Source organism: Vombatus ursinus, unplaced genomic scaffold (assembly GCF_900497805.2).
Source record: "Vombatus ursinus unplaced genomic scaffold, bare-nosed wombat genome assembly UNPS02014773.1, whole genome shotgun sequence".
In the NCBI taxonomy this organism is placed as follows: domain Eukaryota; kingdom Metazoa; phylum Chordata; class Mammalia; order Diprotodontia; family Vombatidae; genus Vombatus; species Vombatus ursinus.
Window position 1 is genome coordinate 43,369,053 of NW_020954551.1, and position 21,471 is coordinate 43,390,523.

The 21,471-nt window shown below is 51.7% G+C and overlaps 1 protein-coding gene across 2 annotated transcripts; it reads right to left on the reverse strand.

The window, feature by feature from the left end:
* Window positions 1-1,447: 1,447 nt before the first annotated feature.
* On the reverse strand, window positions 1,448-21,158 carry GATA2 (GATA binding protein 2). Of its 2 annotated transcripts, none has more exons than XM_027863672.1 (6): window positions 21,076-21,158; window positions 11,464-11,912; window positions 10,000-10,620; window positions 7,890-8,035; window positions 4,818-4,943; window positions 1,448-4,041 (listed from the first exon to the last, which is right to left on the reverse strand). In XM_027863672.1, exons 2-6 carry the CDS (start codon window positions 11,690-11,692, stop codon window positions 3,742-3,744), a joined length of 1,422 nt encoding a protein of 473 aa, XP_027719473.1. In that variant the 5' UTR covers window positions 11,693-11,912; window positions 21,076-21,158; the 3' UTR covers window positions 1,448-3,741. The 2 variants fall into 2 exon arrangements, with proteins under 2 accessions (XP_027719473.1, XP_027719472.1); XM_027863671.1 differs by lacking the exon at window positions 21,076-21,158 and adding an exon at window positions 12,608-12,688.
* Window positions 21,159-21,471: the final 313 nt, after the last annotated feature.

Sequence of the window (21,471 nt, forward strand, 5' to 3'; positions counted from 1 at the left end):
GTTCCTTCTATGGGCTTGTGGGTGAGAGGCAACTTTAATATTATGTTTTTGTAAGTGACTATTGCCTGTCTTACCCATCTGAAACCCTCAGGGCTTACATTATCACTGGATTCTGAGCTGGATGATACTGCAAGCTTCATATAATCCAAACCACTCATTTTTACTGATGAGAAAATGAAGTCTGAGAGAGTTTGAGTGACTTGACCAAAGTTACACAGATGCTAAGTGGCAGATTCAGCATTGAAACCAAGACCTTCTGACTCCTGGGTCCGATAGTCTTTCCATTGTTTGCACCAGGCCTGCTTTCCATGTCAGGTCTCTTAAGGTCCAATGGAAAGAGTGTCTCAAGTGGGCAGAGTTGTTTCTTGGACTCAAGATCAACTCTCACCACGGTTGAGTCTATATACTTCAGGTTGGTTTTTTGGGAGGGGGAGGGTGGGGAGTGGGGTTGTCAGTCTGTCTATCCATGTCCAACTGCTATTTCTAAGAGACATCATTTTAGTGCTCCATGGAAGCTGTCCATTTCTTACTTTCAAACACAAACTTATGGACCTATTGCTTTCTGATCAATATTTCCCATGGTAGTGCTATCTGAAATTTACACCTTTTTACCCAGCCATTTCCAGCATTTTCTAATTTTGCTCCCTTCCACCTATTCCTTGGTCACTGACACTCCCCTTCAGTATTAGCTGGGTTTTCCACTCAGTCCTCCTGGTCACTCTTTCCCCCCACCTCCAACCCCAATAGCTTAGATTTATGAATAAATCTAAACTTTGTCAACTAAAGTTTACAAACCTTCAATCTCATGAAATGAGAAAATGAAGTAGTATCCCTGTGTAACCCAGTCTACACTACACCTCCATTATGATAATGAGGAAAATGAGACCCAGAGAAGTGACTTTCCTAGGATCACTGGGCTCCTGTACCAGAAAGAACAATGGATTTGAAGTCAGAGGGCCAGAGTTTAAACCCCACCTTTCCTACTTATTGCCTGTGTGAACTTGGGCAAATCATATAACTTTTAGAAGTCAGTTTCCTTAATCTGTAGAATGTACAATCTGTAGAGTTGGACCAGATGGTCTTTAAAGTATCCTTGTAGCTTTGAGAATCCTGTCAGAGCCAGGAATTCAATTTCAGATTTGAAAGTCCAGGGTTCTTTGCACTATACCCACAACCAGACTAACATTCTCTGGTCCGTTACAGCTCTTGCCTTTGGTATTGGCTTCTTCTATAACTGATCTGCTACCTAGTTCTTTGGGGCCAAGTGAAAGATGGGGTGATCCCTCCACTCATTCACCTCCCATTTCCAGGATGGGAAAAATGGGAATCAAATGCCCAGAGGGCCCAACGGCATCAGGGAATATGAGAGATCAGTTTCCAGCTTGATCTCACAAAAGGGATCCATTGATGTCACAAAAAAAAAAAAGATTTTATTATTCTTAGCAGTATTCACTTCGAAGGAATATGAGGATAGCATACAATTTTTACAGACAATATATAAATGTTGTACATAATTAACAATAACTTAGTTCACTAATCCAAAATAAACAAGCAAAATAAAAAATAAAAACAGAAAATACTGCAGATTTATTTTTTTTTCTTATGCTGATACAAGTACAAAATAAGTTACTCCCAACTGTGGTGTGCCCACTGTAGCGACTGATTATATTGCACTCTGTCAATATATCACTGTATCAGGACAATATCTTCTCCGCCCCTCACCACCCACCCCCTAAGCCCCACCTCGTACAGATTATGTACAGCTGTACCATGGGAAGAATCCAGACAAGCACAGGACCAATTTTGTAGCTCAGTAGATCAATGCCTGGGCAACGACTCATCTACCCTGTAATACCATCCTCAGGAAGGCGTCTCCCTTCTAACCCTGGGAGGTACCGATCCAAGAACCCCTCATACAGGATAAGATAGATCCTTAACATCAACAGCTCTTTCAGAAAACCTGGCCCAGGACATCTCCACGACCAGGGGACATCTTCCCCATAGCACCAGGATTGCTCTCCTAGAATGCCAGGGGTAAGGTCAGTCCCATCCTCCCAACACCCAGACCTTGACAACAACTGGACCCTGTATCCCTGTGGATTCCCTTCTTTGCAAAGTGCAGCTACCTGTCCAGACAGAGACCAGAAAACCCCCAAAGACAGAGAAAAGCAAGCATATCAACAGGAACAAAGCCAGGAAACCTCTCTCCCCTTCCGGTCCCTGGCTCTCTGCTCTGTTGTAGCTAATGCTTTTGAATTACATAGTTAGGAAAAAAATAGGAAAGTACATCCATTTTCTTATGTTTTATTTCCTTCTTAGCAGGACTTTTGCAATATACAATTGGCTTGATCCAAAAAGAAATTAAAAAAACAAAATAAAGACCAACTCATTGGTGAGTTAAGCTTATGCAGTTTTCTATCCCCTAGCTGGGAGGGGAGAAGAGAGGCAAGTGGAGTCAAGGAGGAAAGGAAGGGTCAGCAGAAGAATAGCTAAGTATGTACATGGGCTTAGGCTGGCACCCGCTGCAGGAGTATGGCTCCCACCAGCAGGAGGACACACTTCACACTGGCCACACTGGTATTTATCTTTAGAGGAGGACTTCTTCGTAGTTTTATTTTCTCTTTCCTTTCCAAAACAACAACAAAACTCAGGTCCTGGGGGGAATTCTCTCTTTCCTCTCCCTCTCTTCAGGGTGTTTCCTTCCTCTGACCCATCCTTCCCTCCTCAGCCTCAGTGCTGGCCACTTTGTGATTGTCTCTCCCTCCCCAGTGTCCCCCAACCCTGCTGAGCTGACACCCTTTCCCTGCCTTCTCTCCATCTCCTCTATGCCAGCCTTTCCCTCCCCGCCAATACTACCTGCTAGGCTGAGGGGCGGACATGACTCCTCCCCAGGGCCCAATGGGTGCTCTTTCTCTACACCCAACTGGGGTCCCATTTCTGAGGCCACTAGAACCTAGCCAACCCACCTCCTCGATACCCCTGGGGAGGCAGACTCATGACTTCTCCACCATTTGAGGGGAGGTGGAAGTGCCCATCCCATCCCATAAGCTGATGGGCTGGGTTGCTAGAACAAATGGGGCAGGTTTCCAGTTGGTCAATTTTTCTTCAACTGAGACTACCTCCCCCCAAGGGGGGGGGCAGAACATAGAGGTGTTGGAGGAGGGGAAGGGTTCTTGCATCAATAGCTGAGACCCTTGCAAAATCCCCAAGTCCTCACTGAAAACAAGAAAAAAATAAATTATTTTTATACCTTTTTCCATCTTTGTTTTTCGAACAATTAAAGTTCCTTTTTTCCTTTCCTTTTTATTAAGTTGTCCTATTCCCCCCAAACAATTGTCCAAGACAGAAATCTGGCTAGCCATCTCAGACCAGTTTATGAAATTCACAGTAATAGCAGAGAGGCCAGAGAGGGAGGAGGACAGGCATGGAGGGCTGTGGGGAACGAGGGAGGGAAAAGGCTTTGTTGAGCCCCAAGCCAGGACTGCCAGTCCCATCAGTGGGAGTGACCCAGGCAATGTCGTCTTGGTTGTTATTCCTGAGGGAGAGGGAGGGGTGGCTGCCCATCGCTGCCCTACCCAGAGTTTAAGCCCCTTCTGGAGCCCTAATCCCTGCCTCTCCCCACCCCAGGTGCTCCCCTGCTTTCAGCCCCCCCCCACTCCCACCCTGACATCGAGGTCTGTCCATCCATCTTTTCTGTCTGTCCATGTCCTGGGTGAGGCCTCCGAACCTGGGCTGCTGCTCTTAGCCCATGGCAGTCACCATGCTGGATGGGTGGGGGTGTCCAAAAGAGATGCTGGAGGAAGGGTGGATAGGAGTGGGCGTGGGCAGGATGTGTCCCGAGTGGCTGAAGGGTGGGAGGTGGCCCATGGGAGCCATGTGGCTGGCGAGGGCAGCTGCGCTGAATGGGGATGACTTCTCCTGCATACACTTGGACAGTTCCTCAAAGCACTCAGCACCCTTCTTGCTCTTCTTAGACTTGTTAGACATCTTCCGATTACGGGTCTGGATCCCCTCCTTCTTCATGGTCAGTGGCCGATTCACCTATGGAATAAGGGTGCCATCGTATTGTGCTAGGGCAGGCAAATCCCCCACCCCTCCATAGACAAATGGTCTGAGTTAACAGTATCTCGGGCTCCTCCCAACTATCCCAACCTGGTAACCACTTTGGATCCTCCAGAAAGATGGATGAATTGGATGAGTTTTGGTTCTTTCCCGTTCTTACCATCTCATGAAATGTCATGGACTTTAGATGGGGGGGGGGGAGGAAGGAGACACACTGCAATCAGACAGTTCTTACTCCCCAACACAAGACTCTACTTTGCTTGGGTGGGAAAGGGATCCTTCTCACATCCCTAGGGTCAAATGTATTGCAACTAGCTTGTCTTTGAATTGTAGGAATTTTTTCTTAGAGCCAAGAGGGGCTTTATAGAGATCATCTCCTGAGAGCCAGTGAGGGAAAAGGAACTTGTCCAAGGTCACTGAGGAAAGCAGGAGAGCAAGGATTTAAGCCTAGGTCATTCTAGAAAGGCCAAATGCAGTTCTCTTTCCTGTCCACAACAGATGCCTGCCTGCCCTTCAGACCACTAGTAATTCTGCCTGTATGAAGCTTCTCTGCTCTCAACCTCTTGCCATTGGAGCAGAGGGCTTGGGGGAGGAGGAAAATGCAGGGACTGGATCCCTCCCCGTGGCTTCCCAAGCCAAGCGGAGGAGGTAGGCATTGTCAGGCTTAGGGAGGCAGCATCACTCTTCCATCAGCAAAGAATGGCCTGAGGTCCCTTGGGAGGGGGAAGGGGCGGGCAGGGGTGGGGCACACTTACATTGTGCAGTTTGTAGTAGAGGCCACAGGCGTTGCAGACGGGGTCCCCGTTAGCGTTTCGGCGCCATAAGGTGGTGGTGGTGGTCTGGCAATTGGCGCAACAGGTCCCAGCTCTCCTGGCTGCTGACTGTGGGAGGAAAGAGGGATAGAGGGTAAAGGGGAGGAAGCCTAGTTATCCCGGCCCTCAAGCTACTCTCACCCTTGGCACTGCCAAAACCTTTACCCCAAACACCATCACACTGGAGGAGAGAAAAGTTAGAACTATGTAAAATTATTCATAAAATCTCATAGCTGCAAGAGACCTAAGCTGGAGATCATTTTATCTAACCTCATTGTACTGCTCCAAGGCCCAGAGAGGGGAAATGTTTTGTCCAGAATTACATAGTATACTTTCAGCAGTGGTTAAGAAGTGGGACCCAGATCCCCCGCCCTCGTTCCCATTCTGACTAAAGTACTTTTCCTTAGCCCCTAACTTTGGAGAACATACTTGGGCAATTCAGTCATCCCAACTCAATCCTATCCTGACCCCTGAACTCTTTCCCTCGCTGCCCCTGTCCCTCCCCACCTCACCCTTCATGTGGGCCTAATAAAACAAAGTCTGCCCTGCCTCCAACTCTCCAGAAGCCTAAGAGAAACGTCACCCATACAGCTAGAAAGACTCAACAATAAACCCAGACCTTGCCCCAGAGCCTCCCTGACTCCTCAACCACCATCTCAAAATGTAAACTCACTGGCACGGGCTCAAAGTCCTCCCCACCCCCAATCCTTAATCTTACCCCAAGCTTATTGCAGGAGGGGGTAAGATTAGTAAGGAATCATCACCAACCCAGGTTGGAAGGAAAAACGGGAACTCCTGAGAATGACACAGGCCCTGGGTACCACCCTATCTAGAGGTAGTGACAAAGGAGTCTTTAAGGAAAAAGTAGGGAGAAGGCACAGGAATGGGCCAAGACTGCCCCTGAGATTGAGGTGAGAGGCAAGGGTGTATATTAAGTCACAAAGTGTCCTCATTTCCACAGGTCTAAGGTTCTTGATTCAGCCAAGTGTCTAAGCCCTAGAATTTCAGAGATAAGAAAAGTGCACACCTAGTCATCCAACCTCTTCATATTACAAACCAGAAAACCGAATCGAAGAAAATAGAAATGACCGGCAGAAGGTCAACTAGTCAGCCAGTGGCAGTGCTAGAAGGGGAACCCAAATTTCCCGAATGCCTGTTCTATGGTCTTTAAATTGTACCACACTGGAGAGAAGGGGGGGGGGAACATGGAGAGAAAGGGGCAGAAGCGATTAGTAGCAGAGCCCCCCCCCAAAAGAAAACACGAAAAGAGGTGGCCCGGCCACACCCCAGCCTGAGGGTGTCCCTGAGCTGAGTGAAGGGGAAAAGAGGGGGCAAGGGAGAAGTTTCCCACCCTGGAAATTCAGATTTGCCCTGAAAAGATGAGTCAAGAATACCACCAGTCTCCCCAAGGTGTCAACTCTGAAAACAAAATCTCTTCCCACCCCAATCTCCCAGGTAGCCACAGGCCTGGAGAAAAACTGACAGAACGGGTTCCCCCAACTCTTCTTAGTGAAGCAGGCTGGAATCTTCCAGCAGACTGCTGGGCTGGGAGGCTGGGAGGCCAGGGGCTTATTTGCAAATACTTCTCTTGTTCAACACCATTAGCCTGACTGCCACTGCAGGCCAGCCGCCCAGCCTTAGCCCTAGTCCCAGCCCCACTCGGGGCCCTCACCCTGAACTCACAAAGCATTGGCAGAGGACAGCAGCAGGGTACTCTCAGATCCCTCCTTCCTCTGCTTTTCAGGAGGAAAAGCAGCTAATTAAGCAGCTGCATAGCTGGAATTCTGACTCACTAGCTGTCCGGGACAGCCGGTCTGGGTCCCTCCCCCACCTTCACCCTCCAACCTCCCTTCCCCAGGCTCCAGGAGGGGGAAAGAAAATGTCCCCAAAACGGCAAAACGATTTCGGTCTCGTAAATCACATCTCCCTGAAAAAAATATATTTATTATTCTTAGCATTTTACACATTATTTGCAGAGCGGAGGGTATTAGAAATTTCAAAACAGCCCAGCAAGAGGCAAAGCCCAGCCTAGGAGACACTCCAAGCTTGCAGAGTCCGGATACAGATACACCAAGTTTCCTTATCTTCAGCCTGCAGATGTCCGGATAGGAAACTCTGGCCAGGAGCTTAGAAAGGGCATTTAAAAAAAATCACTCAAATGAAAATACACAGTATAGGTGACTCCATGGAAAAAATAATAAAGGGAAGGTTTTTTTGGTGGTTAGGGTTTGTCTGTGAGTGTGTGTATTTTAAATAAGCACCAGGAATTGTGCGCCCTGTTGGGAAACAGAGTGAGGGCTGCCCTGGGCTATGAGAGAAAACGGCTTCATGGCCCTATTTTTAAAAGTGAAATAGAGGACGTGGAGTTGGACCCATGGATGTCTCCTGGGACCTACTAGGGGGAGTGTGCTAGCCACAGTAACCCTTTCATGGCCAGAGAGTACTTAGAAACCAACTAGAGAAATACTTTTTAAAATGAGCCATATAATTGTCTGCTCTGCCAATAACTGGTTTCTCAGGCTCTGGCTCTTAGTTAACTGGGATTGTGATCTTAATCGAAATGGAGGAGGGAGAAGGACAGATCAGTTTGGTGTAATGGAAAACAAACTGATACAGGAGTCCAAAAGACTTGATTTTAGCACCAGCTCTGCCATGTGTGACTTCGTTCAAGTCACTCGCCTCTCTGGGCCTCAGTTACTTCATATGCAAAAAATGCTAGCGTTGGTCTAGATTTCAACTTTTGATTCTATGACTCTGATTGTTATCCCCAATATATGAATTTTAACTTTGCAAAGCAATTTTTCTTTGGTTATTTATCTAGCTCTACTTTCTCTTGGCATTCCTATGTCAGTCATTAGGCCAGACCTATCTACCCCTACCCTGGCCTTCCCAGATTCCAGACCCTTGACCTCCCAATGATCCTACCCACACACATCTCTAATCTAGCCATTATTTCCCAAGCCTAACAGTTCAGCTGCAGACATCCCAAAGAGAGCGAGCCATGTAGCCACCTACCAGTCTCCGCTTGGGCTTGATGAGTGGCCGGTTCTGTCCATTCATTTTGTGGTAGAGCCCGCAGGCATTACACAGGTAGTGCCCGGTGCCATCCCTTCTCCAGAGTGGGGTAGCGGTGGCCCCGCAGTTCACACACTCTCTGCCTTCTAAATGGAAATACGGAGACACTGGGTGTCTTTCTTTAAAAACAAATTCACAAAAGCTTTTTACTGTTGTCCTTGGTCTAGGAAATTACCCCTGGGCATTAACCCCAACTTTCCCAAGGATGTAATAGGGGGAGTGTGGTACCTCTCAGCATTCAGGAAATAGTGTTCCTGCCTAAAAGTGAAATCTTAAGGTAACATAAATCAAATACTCTGAGGCATGAGACCAAAAGGGAGGGGAGAAAAGCAGAGAATTTCCCACAGGATTGGAGTCATTCAGACATTCAAAGAAAAAATCCATCTGAGAAATGGCATTTCCACTAACAGTCACCCCATCTCTGTCCATTTCCCTCCTGCCTCTCCATTCATCTCATCTATTTCCTCTAGTCTCTCTACCAATGGCTCTTATCCTCCTCCTCCTTAGACCTTTCTCCCCCAGCGGTTCTGAGCAATATTGGGATCCTCTTTGATTTTTCTCTAGGAAGAATCATATATATGTAAAGGCACATATAAAATATGCATGTATATATCAGCAATGCTTGGCCGATTTGTTGACACACACCTTCACATAAATGAAGGGAGTCTCCACACCAAGTGTTTCAATGCCTCACCAATTCAGGCCAAATAGATACCCATTTGGTTTTAGAATTCAGCAGCTTCAATGTAACCATTAATAAAAATACCTCAATCCAAATAAAAATGTAAAACCCACTGGGAGAAAGCCCCCTCCCCAAAACACACCCAAATTATTACAATCTAAATTGGACCCTTCATCCAGAGTCCCAGGCGGAGGAATGAAGCTCAAGTCCAGCTTGGGCCTGATTCAATGACAGAGCAATTGCCAACAGTGGAATTTCTCTGGGAAACTCGTCCCAGGTCATGAACAAGAGACATTGCAGTGAGGCTGAGATCTGGACCCTAACAAATTCCTTCAAATATAGTTTATGCAAGTGAGGTTGGATTTAGGACCCAAAAAAAGTCTTTTTTTTGTGGCATGCCAGTAGATTGTTGATGGCCTAGCCCAAGATCCACAGGTTTTTAAAACAACTCTACAATCTCCAACTTAAAGGAAAAGGGTGGGAAGTTTTCTCAGGAATTTCAGAAGAAAAAAGAGGCCTGAGGAGGAATCTCAGGAAGCTCTCTCTTTTTCCTTTAAAGCTTGGTGCTGTCACCTCTCCCAATTCAGGTCTGGTCATATGGGGTTGTCCCAGAATATTCCCTGACCTCAGACCCTAGGGTCTTCTACACAGCTTGGACTATACCACCACACCTAGAGGTGGAGAGGACCTGATTGTTTTAGAAAGGGACCTAGAGGCTTTCCAGGGGAGTGAAGGGTGAACTCTGCAAACGATACAAACGATATGGGCAGTGCTCTGAGATTAGACTGAACTCGTTTAGGAAAAATTTCTGCCCCTGGGAGTGCATAGGTACATAAGATCATATTCAGGATTTTGAGGTATTAACAGGGTCTCTGCTTGGAACTTTTTAACTGGAGTCAAGGGAATTGGAGATTGGGGGCGGGCTACTCAGCTCCCGTCTAGAACGAAAGCATTAAAACATGGAGTCTTATCCAGGGCAGGGATAAAAGAAAAGAGGGTTTGGATTGTGGTTCATCTCACCCAGCTCTCCTAGAGGCCACTTTCACTTTGAAAAAAGGTAACTTTAGAAGATGGCTTTTCTTGACACTGTAGAGAATCAAGGCACTGTTTTTCAAGACAGTGGTGTATGTAGAGGGGAGGTCTAGTTTGAAACTTTGCCTAACTTTTTTCATTCCAAACAACGTTTGTGCCCAGGCTACCCCTTGGCTTCGAAAGAACTCCTCTCCTCTACACCTCCGACCAGGAAAGGTCTTCCGGGCGCCAAATGCCCCATCTCCACCCCCTAGTCCGCGGCGCCAGGACTGCCTGAAGCTAGGGAAGGGGGTGGGGGCAGGGAGGCAGGGGAGGACTAGGGAAAAGAAAGCTTACCTGAGCAGGAGCGGGCCTTGCTGCGCTGCTTGGGGGTGAAGCTGGAGGCGGGGCCGCCCAGGAAACCACCCGGGTGGAAGAGGTTGCCGCTGTAGTCGTGGGCAGCGGGTACATAGGAGGGATAGGTGGGGATAGGGTGGTGCGTGGAGGGCTGCCCGCTCATGGAAGCTAGGCTGCTCCGGAGGGGGCTGCCGCCCTCCATCTTTAAGCCGTCAGACAGGGTCACTTGGTACTTGACACCCTCCTTGTCCTCTGGCCGGACCCCTCCTGCTGATGAGGAGGCAGGCGAGGCCGCGCTGCTGGCGCTGGGGTCCGGAGATACCTCCTTGGGCGGGGTCGGGGGAAAGCCAAAGAGGTGCGACCCCGAGTGTGAAGCGGGCGTGAGAGAGGAGACGGAGCCGCTGCCGCTGGCGCCGCTGCCTCCGCCCGGGTACACTGAGAGCGTGCCCGGGCCTCCAGCTGCCGATGGGTGCAGGGGTGCCTTGGAGAAGGGGCTCACAGTCCAGGGGTTGTGGTGGTGGGCCGCAGCCGCCGACAGTGCCGCTTTGCCGCTATCTAGCCACGGGATTCCGGGGCTGTGTAGGAGGTGAGGCCGGCACATCTGGCTCCCGGTCAGGCGAGCTGTGGAGGGGGAGGCAGCCATCGATGGGGGCGGGAATCACAGACAGCGCTGGGGGACCTCCCGAGGCCCCAGGACGCCACTTTAAGAGACGCCCGGGAAGGTGAGAAAGGGCCCAGGATTATGGAGTGGAAGAGAGAAGCGAGGGCTAGGGGCGCAGGGAGAGAACAGCAGAAACCCGGCTTCTGCGCCGCTCACACACAAAACTGCTACTACACGCAAAACACACAAAAACACACTCCCCTCACACAGTCACCGAAGGATATTCAGTTATTAGTCCGAGACTAACCCGAGAGAGAGGTACAATATGCGAAGGAAAGGGGTGGGGGGGGGGACTGAGTGGGGAAGGTAAGCCCAGGAATGAAACCGCTACCTCTCCCCAACAACTCCCCTCCGAGGAAAGCCTCCCAAGAACCCAGGGCGGCCGGAGGGATGCGGCAAGGGAGGTGACAAACAGAGAGAGAGAGGCCCCTCTCCCCTACTTCTTCCCTTCCCGCTGCTCCCTCTGGCCGCCCAGCCCCCAAAATTATTAGCGATTTCGATTCGTTTTGATTTCACATCCGGGAAACGGACGTGTTTAGTTTCTAGTTATATGCCCAGCTCCTCGGCCGCCCTGCGTCCCCACCCACCTCTCCACTCCCCCCTTCCCGATGTCCCCCTCCCCTTCGCTGTCTTTCTAGGGTTAAATCTACTTCCCCTTTTTCCTCTCTCCCAGAGGCATAGCTAGTGAAACTAACTAAAACGCCGGCCGCCCGGAGTCACTTTCCCCCCCCCCCCCCTGTCCCCCCCCCCCCCCCCCAGCCTTTCCCTTTGGCCCTAGCCTTTTCTGACCCCCAGGAATTTACCGTGTGCCTGGCTGTAGGAGACCCGCGCTCGGGCATGGGCCGAGTTGGTATAGTAGGGATTGCCCTGTGAGTCCAGATGATTGAAGAACACATCCACCTCATCTGGGGGCAGCAGCTGCGCGGGCTCCATGTAGTTGTGCGCCAGGCCCGGGTGGTGCGAGTCCGGATGCTGCGCGTTGAGCACGGCGTGATGGGCCATCCAGCGGGGCTGGTCCGGCGCCACCTCCATGGTGCCCTCAGACCCCACTCTCGGCCCTCCTTGCCGCCGCCGGGGTCCGAGAGTCCCCAGGAACTGGAATGGATAGGGTCAGGGGAGCTGCCCCGAGCAAAGCAGAGAGCTGAGTCAGTGGGGCTGCGCTGCTGTCGGGGTCTCCAGCACCGGAGTAGAAAGTGGTTGCCTCTATCTGGACGCGAAGTGGAGTGTGGAGACTGGAACCCGCACGCACCACCTGCGAGGGTGGGGGTGTGGGGGAAGAGACAGGAATGGAGAAGGAGACACCGATTAGAGTCAAAAAGCCTCAGCAGCTGAGGAACAGAGACTCTCTCCCCCCAAGTCCCGTGCCCGGGACAAGGCAAATCCCTCAGTCCTCCCGGAGCGTCCACTTTTCTTTCCTCTAAAGAACGATGTTCGGGTACAGTCCAAGGTCCTGGCATTCCCTGAGTGGGACAAGCCTGACAGATAACTTCCTAAACATCAGAAACGACCTCCCCCCCCCAAAAAAAACCCACTGGGAAGTCGGGTCCTCCTACCCAGCTGCGATGAAGGCTTAAAGCGAAAGAAAAGTGAAGCTTAATTAAAATGCTAAAATACCATAGATCGACACTAACGTGGGATGGGAGGGAAAGGGAGAAAAAGAAGAAACAAGTTTTAAAACACTAGACAAGAATCAGAAACCATGCACCAACGAGGCCAGAAAGGAGACGGGAAAGCCCGGAGAGCTGATCCAACCACCCTTCCGTGGCGCCTCAGAGAGAATTTAATCCCAGCTGTAAACGAAGCGCTGGTGGGGGAGGTGGGGGGGACTGCACTGCAGGTTATGGGAAGAAGGCTGGGGGCCAGTGCCGGGGAAAGGGTGTAAACTCAAAGAGGAGAAAGAGGAGAGGAGGGGGAGGCTGAACCTAGAGGAGGGAGAGAGGTTCTTACTCAGAAAGCAAACTCCACTGACTCTCGCCTTTTTTGTAACATCCCCACAGCATCATCGTCGGCGGCCCTGGCGCCAGCAGGACTCCCTTCAGTGGACATAGGGGGACGCGCACGGCTAAGAAGCTCCAGCCAGCCAATCAGCGGCGTCCGCTGCCCTGCCTCCGGCTGCCATTGGTTGGACCCCAGAAACTCCAAGCTTCTAATTTACTCCAAATATCTTTAAGAGACTAACCCGCCAAAGGGAGAGGAGCCCAACCTCCCCCACCCGCCCTCAAAAAACCCTCCCCCTCCCCTATGCCCCCAACTCCCCTCCCCCTTTCACTTTCGCTCAGGTTAAGGCGCCGCAGAGGGTGGGGTGGGGGACATGTGAAAGCAGCTGCTGCCTAGGGGGTGGGAGGGTGACGACCAGGGCAACTTGGGGGGGGGGGGCGGGAACAAATGTTGCCTCTGGGTAGTTGTGGCTTGGTTTGATGCACTAAATCGCTGTGGGCCTGAAGGTGGACCTGGCCGAGCAGAAGAGGGCAACGTGTTTTTTGTTGTTTTTTAAAGAGGGTGTACCCACCAACAAGGCCCAGATTTTGCAGACCCGAAGGCAGGCCAGCAGGCCAGCCCCTGGCGACTGGCGCAAAGGGAGACGCCGGCCCGGCTGGGTTGGGCTGGGCTGGGGCGGTATTCCTGGGGGGGCCAAACGGTCGTCTTGCCCCAGGGCCTAAAGGCGTATCCCAGTCCCCAGGAAAAGTGCATTGGGGGAGGACAAAAGTACTTCTGAATGCATTTCTTTCCGTCTTCTCTTGCCCCAGTTTTGCCAGTTACTCAACATGGGCATCTCTGCGCACATAGGCACCCAACCCTCTCCATTTTCGTTTATCCTTCTCCCTGAATTCAGGCTAAAGACCCCAAGACACTGTAACAGGTCTCTCGCGCAGATAAGCCTACCCACCCACCCTGGTGGAAGCAAGGGCAAGGTTTTTTAGTGGAGGTTTGTGTGTATGTGTGTGTTTGTTTTCCCTCAGTGCAAATTGGTATTTAGACGTGACCATGGGATTGTCATCATGGGACAAAATTTTTGTTTAAGTTAGATCATACACTCATTACCACCATCAAGTTGCAAGGCTTGTTGAGAAGGTTGGTTCCTGCTCTTAAAACTAAGCCTAAGGGGGTGAGGAGCACCAGCCAAGAGAATTCTTAGGGCCACTGTGAAGGGTGCAAACACCCAGAAAGAGGGTAGGAACGAGGATTGGGGGTGAGAGTGGAGGGTTCTGGTGACTAAGAGACCTCTACTTGACAATCACCCAGAAACAGGTGCCTGCAGAACGCGAGTGGGAAATAAGAGGTTACCACTTTCCTTTGGGTTATTTGCTTAAATCTCCTTTAAGTAGAAAAATCCGCTCTTCAGGATACGTTACAAGAACCCGAAACCCGCATCTTTAACAAGAGAAGCAGGAGACCTTCTCATATCAAGGTCTAGGTAGGGACCGGGTAGCTGTCAAAGGGAGGATGCGTCGGGGACAGGGTAGCTGGGCCCCTGGCGGGGGGTGTGGGGGTGTGGGGGACGGCTTTGTGTGGCGGAGCGGGTCGCGGGGCGCGGCTCCTCTGGCCTTCTCGGAGGGTTAGGAGAGGGGAGGGAGGGGAAAGGGGGAGGGGAGGGGGCGGCCGCAGGATTGACAGTCCGTAATTGGGTAACTGGAGGCGGCTTCTCCCGGCCGGGCGGCCCCGCCACTGAGACGCCGGGCCCCTGACGTCACCTGATTCGCCAGGAAATGAACTTTTTAATAATCCGAGAAGGAAAAGACCCTCAGCCCTCTCACCCCCTCTGCACCCGGGACCAACAGCCCGGGCTCCCCGGGGCTGGACCGAACTTACAAGGACATTTCACCCCCTACCAGGGCCCCAAGAGGCCGGGTTCCCGAGCTCTCCCGTGGTAAGGAGGCGGAGGCGCGTGACACCAACATTTGTCCTACTTTCCTCTCAGCAACTCGGTTTCCCCGCTAGGTTTGTTGGTCTGTCCAGGTAGGGTGAGGGGAGGGAATCTCTGCAAGAAAAGATGGTAGATGGAGGTGGGGGGCCTGGGCACTACCTTGGGTCGTAGATTCTTTTCCACCCCTTAACTCCCTTCCTTAGCACACTGCCTCTCCTCCCTGATCGCCGATCGCCGCTGGCGGCCTCAGCCCCAGCTGGCCTTAGGACCGAAGGTCAGCAGAGGAGAGCGTGGGTGAGTTGGGTACAAGACCCACCGAGGCGCGCCGCAAGTCCCTGAAGGCGTGGACCCCGAAAAGGAACAGCAACCACGATTACCAGGGTCCGGAGGTGGGATGCAATGGGAAGGGGAGGGAGGGAAAAGGGAGGACGGGGAAAGGAAAGGTAAAAGCATTTTGTGCCTGCTTGCCTCTTCCATCCGCCTCCCTCAAGTCTTGTTCCCCAGAGTTTTTTATCTGGGAGGTAGAGAATGATCCGGAAGGTTGGGAAAAGCAAGAGGAACTCGACCTGAGCCGCCCTCAGTCCCTGGGTTCTTGCTCCGGGAACTGAAAACCGGTCTAAGGCGGAGAAACCAGACGCCAGTAGGTGGGACACGTTTTCGGGCGGTCTTAGGCTGTGGCCCCCGGGGTCAGAGCCCAAGAGGTCGCGCAGCGGGCGGCCCGAGAAAAAGCTAGGGGGGGAGTTGTTTGAAATTATTTTTCCTAGTGGAGTGACCCTGGCGCCTTCTGGGGAAAGATTTTGTAGCAAATCCTAACCGCTGTGGCTCCAGGGGTCAGTGCTGGGGCTTCTCCAAGAGCTTGCAGCCCTACTTTCCGCAGGTGATAAAAATCGAGCCCCCGAAAGATATGGTTTTGTCTCTCTCTACTCTTTCTTTTTCTTATTTTATCCCTCAAAAGGAGGAAAATAGGTCCCTGGAAAAGGGAGCTAGCCGGGGTCCTCCACCTCCTGGGCCCAGGGAGAAAACCCCACAGAACAGAGAATAGAATAGGACTGTCACGCTTGAAGTTCCCTTGTCTCTTGCCTGGTAGTATCTCCTTCCCCTCACCTCATCCCTCACCTCCTAGGCTTCCTCTTTTGCCCGCAGAAAAATCCTCAAGGTGAGCAAGGCTTTCTTGCTTCCCTGATACTAGGCGTGAGGAGCTAAAGATTTCTCCTCCCCGCTCCCTCTCCCCCCTGCCCCCAAAAAAACAACGAACTGGAGTTAAAAGATGGCTCCAAAGTGTACGGCTTGCTAGATCCAATCGGTTTACTAGGATGTGACCCAGGCTGGTGAAAAAGGGGGAAAGGAGAGAGCCAGGCTCCTATCCACTGGTTAGGCTGTGAGTCAGAAAACAGGCAATTATTTTTCCCAAATTCTCAAGTTTATATACTGTTATAATCAATACAGTCTACTGTTTTTATGATCAGAAATCATAATCATTGTTATAACCACCATCAGTCCGAAGTTAAAAACCAATATTGTTCTCTTCGTTATTATAGATGACACTGGGCTCCCTGTTGTCAGATTCAACATAACCTGTTCGTGGTATCGTTATCACCCTTCCCAAAGCGGCCCTCTCTAGGGGCTCACAAACAAGGGGGGAGAGAGGGGGATCGAATTTAATTACCTCGATCAACCGAACGGAAAATAGCTGGCCCTTGGCTGTTTGCGGACCCACAGGCAGTTGGGGAACACGGCTGGTTAAACACTCTTTCCTTCATGGCTGGCGCCTCTCTACGGGAACCCTGTCCCCACAGCCTGCAATGCGGGCCTCATTCTTCCCCAGCTCCGGGACCGGGTCTGCCCTTGAAGAAAACTAAGCCCTTTCTCTAAATTTATAAAGATTTAGAGATTCTTAAGTATTGCCAGAGACGTAATGGCTTCCCTTCCCCCCCCCCAAACTTCAACCTGTCTATCTAAATTGTGGCTGACTCCTGCGTTGTATGCGGGTTAAGCTTGGTAGAGGAAAACAAAAACTGCTTCCTGAATAATAAGGTAAAGCAAGAGTTCTGCTTTTAAGTATCGGTAAGAGTGTGTGAGAGAAATAGAGACAAGAGAGCTGGAAATTTGAATGGATGCAGTAGTAGTGATTAGAAATTAAATCTTCCAGGTAGACGCTGCAACTCACCGGGACTGGCACATAGCATGGGCTGGAGAGTCCTTAGAAGGGGCTTTCACCGAGATGCCAAGTATCGTTCTCAGAGGAAGGTAGAAATGAGCTTACTGGCCCCTTTGGTCAGGGGACTTGCTCTGATTAATGTTTCCTATTTTTTTGGAAGAGAGGAGTGCTTTGAAAGGTGTTTGACATTGGACGGCCCAGGCTGGCTTTGATTTGATTGACAAGGGCGATCACATTCGTTAAAGGGAAACAGGACTCAAGTAGCAAAGTACTTACTAGGAGGATTAGAGCTGAAAGGGGACATCTGGTATTGAATTTAAAAATAAAAATATATTTAACAAAGTTATTTGAAGAAACAGGCGATAAGTGTAAATAATCGTTGTGTGTTTTCACTCTCATGTGGCATGGACCTGGGTATGTACTCAAATGCTCTCATAAACTCCCAAAGATCCAAGCCTTTCTTTAATTGAAGGTTTTTACTGACACTTGAGAAAGATTTTAAATGACTATCTTTGCAATCTAAAGGACCAATAAACTGCCCTCTCCCCACATCAAAAATAAACTATCCCTGATAGTTTCCACCTTAAGAACCGAAAGCACTCCACTCTGGGAACCGCAGTCCCCATACACCTAGTCTATTCCAGACCTGCTCTGAGTTTGCCACAGTGGGTCCCTAGAGCGCCCTCCCCCAGCTCAGACCTGGGTCGGCCCATACAGCCGTCCTGGCTAGCTCAGCTCAGCTCAGCTCAGCTCCATTCCCGGGAATGAAGACGCATTGTTCAGCTCACAGCCTCGGCCACTTTGCTCTTTGTTTAAACTTCACTCATCCTGAGGCAGCCCCACTGGGACCATAAGTTTTTCCTCCCTTTGTAACCCTATTCTTCTCGCCTTTTCCTATGGGCAGCTAATTGGTGCTGCAATCAAACCGAGAAGAGGGGTGAGGAACAGAGGGGAGGGGAGCAGGAGAGAGAAGGAGAGAGGAAGAAGAAGAAGAAGAGGAGAATTTGATTAACCCCTGACAGGCCTTGGAGAAGATGATTCTGCATTCACTACGAGGTTTTGGTAGTATCTCCACCAGTATCTCCCGATCTCTTCCGTTCTTTTTTTTTCCCATTGCCACCTCCTGCCCTTCACTGACGGCATGGTTAGTCTCTACTATACTCACGGCTAGGGTTTCCACGACAGCCTGAGCCTGGTGGGGGCGCAACAGGAAGGGAGAGGCAAAGGGCCTAGGGTGGACAGCGGGCTGCGCAGAGATGTAAAAACCAGCAACGCAGCAGGGCCTCGCAGCTCTCCCGAACTGCAGCTGCCCACAGCCTCCCAGTCACCCGGGATCTCCAGGAACAGAAAGAGAAGCACGTATAACTGGCGTCAGATACATACGTTCTCTTTTTCTCTCTTCCGGGTTTATTTCAAGCTGCCCCCTCTCCTTCTCAGTCCAGCAGGGACCAGACTCCGTCTTCTGTCCATACCCACTCCACCCCCTTTATGCCCTGAGAGTTCAGTGATGGATATCCCTGGCCCGAGTTATCCTTCACTGCCCAAACATTGGGCTACCTCAAACCTTCTCTGCAGCAATTAGGGCAGCCCCCAGCCTTCCTTACAGCACGGAGCCAGTTGCCCCCTCCCTTGCAGATGTGCTGTTCTGGGCTGCTTCTTGGTGTTGGGGTCCCCGCCCTTCCCGAAGGCTGTAAGCTCTGGACACCACTAATGGCCACTAATAGGGTTATAAAATGACAGTTCCCTCTCAACCGCAAAGACCCTATTTAAGCTATTTAAAAGAGTCAAATAAATCATCTGCAATTCACCCTGTTCAAATCTGGCTTGGGGGTGGGGTAAGGGAGGGTCTGCAGGTCTGGACTCTGTTAATACCTTATCCTGGACTTCTTCCCCCAGCCAAGGTGGTCTTACTCCACTCTTCCCTGTCTCAATTCCTTCTCTTGGCCCAATGGGGGCCCAAGCTTTGAATTCTCCTTGACAACTTGTAAATACATTTCGTTAACCTGCAATTTGTTTGCAATTTGTCAATCAGGCGAATGTAACAGTGTCCAGCCAGGGAGGCTTGGCCCAAAGGCCTTCTTTCGAGTGTTTCTCTTGCCCTTAGCCCGCCCCCCTTCACCAATAGCCGCTCAGTTCTGCAGCTACAGGGCCAAGCTAGGCTGTCCAAACTAGGAACCTGGCAGCTTCAGCGGTAGAATAACTTTACTGGTGCAGCTCTTAATTCTGCATTTAAGACCAGAACATGGATCGAGTCTGGTTTGTAACTCTTTCGATTATCGGGGAGCCCGATATTGACGCCACTAAAGGCTAGTGCTAACCCCCAACCCGGCAGACTGGGCCCCTGGTAACAATAGGGACTGGAGCGAATCGCCAGATGTTTCTGGTCACAGGAGAATTCGTTTTTTTCCGATGCAACGAATTCCCAGCTGTTCCGGGAAAGTGGCGGCTCCCCCTAGCCTTGAGGGTTGGGTGTAGGATCTGTAGCCCCGGATTTCCCAAAGAAGGCTATTTTGGGGGGACCCTAAGGTTCATCTCCTCAGAGGCTGAATTGATTCTAGCTGCTCAGCCTTCAGGGCAAATTTACCACTGAGCTTGCCAGGGCCTTAGGACCTACAGCAGTAGTGGGGCCTGCGGCTCAGTGGGAGAGCCAGCTACCTGTAGGGACTACAGTGTTCCTAGCTCCTAGGGGGCCTCTCCAGATGTGCTGCTTCTGGGCCCCGACATCGAATATCTCTGGCCTGCCCGGGGCTGGCAGTCGGCATGGCATAGGCAAACAATACATCTCTAATAAATCCCGCTTAATCAAGACACAAACTTGGGTCACAGTTTTTTCCTCTCTGGCAGTTTCTACCTCAAGTCCTGAGCTGGTCTCATTCTTATTGAAATCCCTCTAAACGGATTCCGGCTCAGGCGCCCGACTGAGAAGGGGGAGACCCAGCTCTTCGCCCCTCCCGTCGCACCCCACAGCAGTGAAGAATAAAAGAGAGGGAGGGGGGAAGGAGCCCCCAGAGGCTAGTGGCCTGAAAGGCGCCACCGGGTGCAGCGGGCGAAGGCAGAAAGGAACGAACGAGGTTAAGTCATGCAAAGCCGAATAAGCCAGCGCACGGGACCCGGGCCCGGCAGGTGCAGGGAGAGCCAGCAACCAGGAGGGCCTGGGCTCCCGAGGACTGCACTGTAGCAGCCACACGAAAGGGGAGGAGGGCTTTGAGTAGAAGATGGGACAAAAGAGGGAGGGGGGCCGGGTAGAGGGCTACTCGGGTGGAGGGAGGCAGGCTACAGCCATAGATCTGGAAACGGGCATCAGTGAAGGCCTCAGGAGCCTCCTCCCGAAATGGGTCAGAAAGAGGATATATAGTGAGGTAGGCTGGGTCCAAATCCTTTATTTAACAATAAGCGGACAGCTTTCAGACTGGTGCCGTGTAGTGGCGAAGTTACTCTGCACTGGGGTGATTAGAGAAGACCTCAGCCGGGGGCCTGAATGCTGAATAAGTGCCCCCAACCTATCCGCCCATCCACACTAGACACACATATACAGCCCTCCCTAGCTAAATAACCCGAGGAAAAATTTGCTCCCGAGAGGCCCAATCCCCGCATGCCTCCGGTTCCTGCCAGCTGCCTCCTTGCGGCCGGCTCGGCCTGAGGACTGCTCCTCACGATTTAGTTTCGTGGTCCGGGCACTTTTTGCCTTTAGCTCGCGGCCTCAGCTCTTCCCAGCTCCTTACTTTTTTAGAATTGGACCCACAGGCCGGCCAGGGCCTGGGGGAGCTGTGCTAGGAAAGGGCCCACGGGAACGAAACTAAACCCTTCCGCGGAAGACGAGGCCGGGCACATCGAGAGTTCCCGGACATCCAACAGAATGTTTATTTAATTGGAATCTAGCATAGCGTTTCAGGAAAAACGACTCCGGCGAGAAGGGAATCCTGGCCTTACACAGCTAAAGACTAGGCCGGATCTTCTTGTCCCCCCATCCCCCCCCTCGCCTCTCCACCTCACCCCGCACTCCTGTAGTCCCCGTCCCAGAATTTGGACGCCGTTTCAGGAACGTGTGGCTCCCCCAACCCTGGCCTTCGAGGACCGAAGCCTCCAGTTCCCAAGCTGTCCTCTCTCCTACCCGCCTCTCACTCCCACCCCGCGCGACCTCAGCTTGGAAGGAATGCGGGCTGCGAGGCTCAGGGGCCGGTAAGAACAACATCGGGCCTGGGGTATAGTGGCCTTTCTTGGCGGCCCCCAGAAACCCTGAAGCTTGCAGCAAAAAGCCCTGAGCTCCCGAGGCACAGAGCCACCAGCAACCCGCGTCTTCTGCACACCTGTCCTTTAACTAGCGCCACCCCTGAGCTCCCAATGTCCCCAAAGCGCAGCTCTCCGCCTGCGCTCAGAGCCCAGTTGCCCTACCTCTCTCCTGGGCGCTTAGGCTAACGTTGTCTGGAGCCCCCTTTGCGGGTCTTCTCGGCCGAGGCTTAGCTTCTGCTCCCTCTCCAGGGGCCTCCCGGTTGCTCCCCTGGGTCCCTGTCAGCCGCGGCCAGCTCCCAGGAGGCTCTGGGGATAGCACAGAGCGCCGAGGTTTCCGAGATGCTGCGGAGGGTTCCTGGCGGGCGGCTACGCAGAGAGAGGCGCCACCCGGCCAGCAGAGGGGTTGCCAGGGGAGTGTGTTGCAAACTGGCAGAAATGCTCCCGACTGCTTTTCTCTCAGTCCGTCTCCCCTGGACGGCGCGGCGCGGGAGCCGGCGCGTGTTTATGTACACAATGAGCGCGCCCGGCTCGCCGCCTTCATTTGCATGAGGACGATCT

Coding starts and splice junctions, on each gene's coding strand:
- GATA2 (XM_027863672.1), bottom strand. CDS start 11,692: ATGGAGGTGGCGCCGGACCAGCCCCGCTGGATGGCCCATCACGCCGTG. Junction 10,621..11,463: donor CTCCTACAGCCAGGCACACG/GTAAATTCCTGG, acceptor CCCCCTCCACAG/CTCGCCTGACCGGGAGCCAG. Junction 4,042..4,817: donor TCTACTACAAACTGCACAAT/GTAAGTGTGCCC, acceptor CTTATTCCATAG/GTGAATCGGCCACTGACCAT.